This window comes from Otolemur garnettii, unplaced genomic scaffold, assembly GCF_000181295.1.
Source record: "Otolemur garnettii isolate 467f Iridium unplaced genomic scaffold, OtoGar3 scaffold00083, whole genome shotgun sequence".
NCBI lineage: Eukaryota > Metazoa > Chordata > Mammalia > Primates > Galagidae > Otolemur > Otolemur garnettii.
Genome location: NW_003852478.1, coordinates 6,581,071 through 6,587,268, shown reverse-complemented (window position 1 = coordinate 6,587,268; position 6,198 = coordinate 6,581,071). Strand labels below are relative to the sequence as shown.

Below are 6,198 nucleotides of genomic sequence, written 5' to 3'. Positions count from 1 at the left end.
CACTGGGGGCAAGTATTAGGGCCAAGGGCCATGCTGATGTGGATGCAGCTGGCCCCCCAGAGTCACTGAGGGTACCAGGCAGTGGACGTCACAGTAGTTGTCATCATGGTAGTGGTGGTGATGGAGAGGCAGTGCTTGGCCACTGCTCCGAGTGGCCCCAGAATGAGTGGGGTTGTAGAGCAGGTGGTGGTAGAGAGCAGGTTATTGTTGGCAAAGCTGTCAGTTACCGAGCTAGACATGGTGGGTGCAGAGTGAACTGTGTAAACAGGGCCTTGCTGTTAGGAAGATAAGGTTCTAGTGGAGGGGAGGGTCAAGTTCCTAAATGCTTCTGGATTTTTGTGTCTTCATCCATAAAATAAAAACAAAGTTCAACTTTAAAATTTCAGGATTTTATTATCCTATGACAGACCACTATTTACCTGACAGACTATATGCTGATAATTTAATTTATTATTTGAGCAAATACCTATTTATGCCTCCTGTATACCGGCACTGTGCTAGGTGCTGGGGATACAGTGGTAACCCCAGTCTGCCCTCATGGAACACCACGTCCAACCCATGAGACACACCTTGGTTGGTACCGTATTTTTCTGTGTATAATGTGCTCCCATGTATAAAGAACACCCACATTTTTGGTCCAAATTTTCAGGAAAACACCCCTTGAGAAAGTAGCCAGCTCTCAGCTGGGAGAGATACTTCTGGGGAGGGTTAATGCTTCCCTGGTAGGTGTGTAGATTGCACCACCCTCCTGCAGCTGCTTGCTTTGTGAAGGCTGCTCTTTTCCTCTCTCCTGGGAGCCTTTCCCTCCCACCACATTGAGGGTCTCGTGTACGTGGCCAGTATGATGGGAGCTTCTGAGGCCCTTAGCCTGGTGGGGAGTCCTGGGGCCTGCACAGGTCTCCTGGTCACCTCTGTGCAGCTGGGCCTTGGGTCTCAGCCCTTGCCCCTCCTGGCCATGGCCCACCTCAATGGCCCCTCCATCACCTCCTCCCCTGTTTGCAGCACTGGCTGGAAGCTGCTCTGGTGCACTCCCACCAGATTCTAGATCCTCCTAGACTAGAGCCCTGTGCATCTTGCAGGGCCCAGGTGGGAGGGCATGGTGGCCCTGGAGCTATACCACCCATGTGTAATATACATCCTCATTTTTCTCTCAAAAACTTGGGCAAAAACTGCACATTAAACATGGAAAATATGGGGCAATTGTGAATATGAGTAGTGTTACAAATGGCAAAATCCGAGGTCTGCGTTATGGGAGGGGCATTATAAAAACATTTATCCAGCTTACTTTTCCTTCCCGTTTTGTGAGGTTGTATTTTCTTGTCTACTTAAACAGGAGCGGTCGGACATCATGGAGACAACTTAGTAGAAAGGATCATCTCAGTGTTGCCCCAGCTTCCAGGCCACACCAACGATGTGATGGTGGACATGGTAGAGCTGACTGCACTCCAGGCGGAGGGAGAGGATCGCAGTGTGGTCGCACCAGGCTGTCTCGCGCAGGCCAAGTAGGACTGGCTGTTTCTTCTCTTCTCATTCTCCCTCTTCCCTTTTCCTTTTCTCCTAGACTGAGTGTTCTTGTAGAAAGGAGCAATGAGGGGTTGATCTTGTTGGAAAATTAATAGTGGGTACATTTAGAAAAATAACCATACCCATTATGAAAATGACAATAAGCCAAAAAGTGTGGAATTTTATGGAAGATGTAACATAAGCATTTCCCCCGAGTCAGTTTATGCATCTTCATTTCATAGTTGGTTTCACGTGGAATTAAGTCTAGTCTTCCTCATTCTTTTTTCCAGTTGACTTTGTTATATGACTAAAAAGCAACCCACATAACTATGAAAAAAAATTCATCTCTTTATATGTAAGTGATATGCTCTGGGACATGCATGGAAGAAGATTTTATGTCTGAGTATGCTTTTTCACATGCTTAGAAAACTCAGAGAAAGAAAATAGTGCACTGTAAATGATGTATAGAGTTTCAAAAATAAAAGAACATTTCTGCAGAAACACCACTAGAAAGATACGGGAGTCACCCTGTTGCCTTCGTCTTGCATCAACAGTTTTTATGAGAATTATTTTTATTTGAAAACAATGTGTTAGAAGGAGAGAAAATGATTAAGAGTATCTGTTTCTCTTCATGTTTTGGGTTTTTAAATAAAACAGGATCTTTCAGCATTATAGTTTCAAATCTTCATAGTAGTGGATATATTTAGAATTTTCTATCATATTTAGAATTAATTTGCAGGTCCCAGGGCAGCGTCTGTGGCTGGCCTCATATGCTGGAGGTGGCGGGTTCAAACCCAGCTCCGGCCAAAAACTGCAAACAAAAAAAAGTTAATTTGCAGCTCCTGGAGTTTCCAGCTTTTTGGTAGATAGTTAATAACATGTACATTGGTGCCTACTGTGTATGGGTCAATATGGGAAGAAAATGAAGTTACAGACCTTGTCTTTTTAACATTTTTTTTCCTTAATTTTTTGGAGACAGAATCTTACTTTGTTGCCCTTGGTGGAGTGCCATGACCTCATAGCTCACAGCAACCTCAAACTCTTGGGCTCAAGTGATTCTCTTGTCTCAGCCTCCCAAGTAGCTGGAATTACAGGTGCCCACCACAACACCTGGCTATTTTTAGAGCTGAGATCTTGCTCTGGCTCAAGCTAGACCTTGTCTTTTTTTGTATGCTTGTACTTACAATAAAACTACAGACCTCAGGGCTTGCCGCTATACAAATCCAGAAGTAATTGTGATTGGAAATACTTTTAGCTGTTCAAAGGGCAATTCAGGAGTTAATTATTAAGGACTTCCTTTGAGTCTTATTCTAAGCTAAGTAATGGGAAGGACAGAAGAGAATATAAAATATCATTCCTGCCTCTAAGGAACACTTTTCTTGTTGGGGATTTACACACAGGCACAACAACAGAGTTCAAGACCAATTTATCTTTTACCAATTATCATTCCTACTAGTAAAATATCAGGGAAGTGTGGTCTTCATTGAACAATGTGGGCCTTTCATAAGTGGTAGTGCTCGAATTGATTATGTCTTGAAGATATAGAGAAGAGATAACGGCTGACAAGAACGAAGGTATGCAAACAGGAATGGTCGTTATCTGATGTGCTGGGCCAGTAGAGACACAGACTCACTGGACTATCTGACCATCTGATCTATTTACATTTTTCAGGACTTAACTATGTTCTACGTGCACCTCCAGGCAGTTCACATTTGGGAAGCCATTTTAAGTTTTACAGTAACATAATGAGGTTATTCCCTCATTTTGCAGATAAGGAAACTGAGGCAAAAAGACATTAAGTAATATAGTAGATGGCAGAGCTAAAGATGAGTCCAGAATGTCTAAACCTCAGAGCCACCATCTTAACCTTTAAGTGATCTATGCTCAGGGGCCAGAGAGGAGCTAGACTGTTGAACAGATTTAAAGAAATGATGTTAGACAAACTTACTTCATGATTTAATTTGGGGAGTCCTGTTTTTTTTCGACACAATAATTACACAAACAACATATATCAATTTTGGCTAATTTTAGCAAAAAGGAAATGTATTAAAAGCTATTAGTTATGAGAAACAAAGGGAGAATTATTAATCAGATTTCGGAAAGGAAAAAGCAATTCTGTGGATCTAAGAAGGAGGAATTCATGAAAACCCCTTTAAAGTCTCGACATTATATAGACTGATTTTATCTGTTCTGGTCTTTGAGTCATTCTACTGAGATTCAGATTCCAGGGAAAAGTGTTAAGATTAGCCTGTCTTGGCCCTTGTGCCTACCTTGTGCCCAGTGGGGCTGTGAGCTCTTTACACTAAGATTATGCCGTGTGACTAAGATCATTATGGCATGGCAGAGAGGTAATTCATCAGAGGAAAATAGAAACACTTATAGAAAGGTATAGAAATGGATGCCGGACAGGCAGAAAGAATAGATGCCCCTTATTAATAAAAACGCACACACAGAAGACTCACTTTGTAAAAGGTAATACTCTGAGGACTTAATGTATGTTAACTTAATTCTCACAGCATCTCCATGAGGTAGGTTCTAGTATCATCCCCTGTTGTAGATGAAGAAGGAAGTTAGATGCAATACCTACTAAACTGCCACGTGTACTTGGAAGCAGTGCTGGGTCTGTATTTGAACCTGGGCAGTCAGACTCTAAAGTAAGTGCTTACCATTACCCCATGCTGCTTCCACAGAAATCTGAGATAACTGCAAAAGAAAGAGAGAGGGGCTGAGTCCATCGCTGGAGAGCAGGAAAAGAGGCAGATTCTTAGAAGTGCAGTGAGACAAATGCAAGAACAAACGTCTCTCTTGGACAACCAACTCCCGTTGTGATCGTGGCCAGTTCATTCCACCCTGGCTCCCAGCACTCACTCTACCCTGGGCTTAGTCTACGACTAAGACAAGTCAGTGGTGGGCTAGAAAGGGGCAAGTGACAAGGGGGAAAGTCTTATGGCTTCATGGTCAAGATTCTGTGCCTCTAAGAAGAGACTCGAGTAAAAGATACACGTTCCCTCTCCCCTCACACTTCTCCCCACCCCGAGGACTCTGCGGTGCTTCCTGAAACTGCTCAGCCGTCTTGCTCACACGGAGTTGATGCTGACTCGGGGAAGGTGACCCAGCAAGGGGCTGCCGTGTTCTAACCTCACACTGTGGGTGAGGATATATTTACTAATGGTTTAAGCCAAATCGAGTTGTTCTTTCTTTTATTGCTTGCAGTCAGTATCTTCTGGCACATTTTCTAGACCTCATTGTTTCATTATAGGATGAGAGCATTTGCCTGAATGACTTTTAAGGCCCTTCTTGGATTTAAAATAAAAATCCTTCCTAACTGATCCTCGGTAGTGACTCAGCTCTACCTCTCACTTAGGCTATGTTCATTTCTACATATTTTCTCTGCCCAGTTTTGTCTTCATGGGTGTCTTTTTCTTCTTGTTGGACTATGAATGAATAGTATAGAGGATGAGCTTTGGGTGCCATCCAAGGATGGAAGTAAATGTTAACGATGTTTCTAGATAGATCTGAATAAAGAAGAGAGTTTTAGTGCAGGTTTGGCGAAATAGTGAAACTGGAAGTCAGATTGTAAAAGAGAAGAGATAGGTGGTGAGAAAATTTTAAGCAAATAAAGGTCTGAAGCAATAATTGGTGGAAATAGTAGTTTTCTCATTTTGAGGGAATTGTGCTGATTAATTTCTCTGCAAAAGAGAAATCAGAATAAATCACAGTTTTCTAGCATATACGATGTACCTCTGACCACACTCTGGAGAAACTTTCAGTGAAATGACATGAGGACGAAAAGTTAGTCCTAAAATGCAAAACAGATTGGGTGGTGGGCAGCAAATGTGCCTGTGATGGAACGGTCTTTTAAAAGCAACTCTCTAGCTATGATAAAAGCTTCGACAGTCCAAATTAATTGTTACATACTTTTTGTAAGAGGCTGTTTGTAATTATAGCAATTGAAGTTACTGCCAATCCTAATGAGAAATTGAGAACTTTGATGCATTATAAAATTGCTTTCTAGTCCTCATCCATTGGTCTCTGGATTATGTGGTCATTTTCCACAAGACAGAGGCAGAAATGCCTGGCACAGTGGTGTGTACCTATGCTTTAGCAACTTGGGAAGCTGAGGTGGGAGAATCGTTGATGCCAGAAGTTCAAGACTACCTGGCAGCCTAGACAACTTAGCAGGATGTGCCTCTTAAAAAAAAAAAAAAGTGAAGGAAGTGGAACCTTTTCTCTCCTTAGATTCTCCTCCTGTTGAAGTGGATTTTTATTCTCTGCCCCAGCTCTGCTCTTCTGAACCACTTTCAATTTCTTAAGCAACTTTCACTGGATGCCGTTCTGGATTTAGTACCTCTGTGCTCAGTGCTCCTGGCTCTGGCCTGACCCTGCACCCGTGTTGCTGCTGGTTCTTTTGGGTCAAGTGCCTCTTCTCTAGTTGCTCCTCATAATCCCTGCCATGGAAGCCCGCAGGACGGAGCCATCTGGCTTTCAGCTTTTCCTCTGACCACATCGCTTCTTCTCTCCCCCCTCCTGAACCTTCCAGCCGCACGAGCTTCCTTGCTGTTCTTCCAACAGAAGGTGCAGGCTCCCCCATCTAGATCATCCTGCAGTGTCCCACTCACAGGCTCCTCCATCTAGATCATCCTGCAGGGTCCCACTCACAGGCTCCCCCATCTAGATCATCCCTGCAGTGTCCCA

The 6,198-nt window shown here is 43.2% G+C and overlaps 1 protein-coding gene across 1 annotated transcript in view; it reads left to right on the top strand.

The window, feature by feature from the left end:
• The window catches only part of SCFD2 (sec1 family domain containing 2), a gene marked incomplete at its 3' end in the record, with an annotated part of 196,129 nt that overhangs the window by 6,959 nt on the left and 182,972 nt on the right, over positions 1 to 6,198 (top strand). The window contains exon 2 of the mRNA XM_012808075.2: positions 1,334 to 1,502. Coding sequence (XP_012663529.2) covers positions 1,334 to 1,502 — 169 coding nt within the window. The remainder of the gene's footprint in view (positions 1 to 1,333; positions 1,503 to 6,198) is intronic.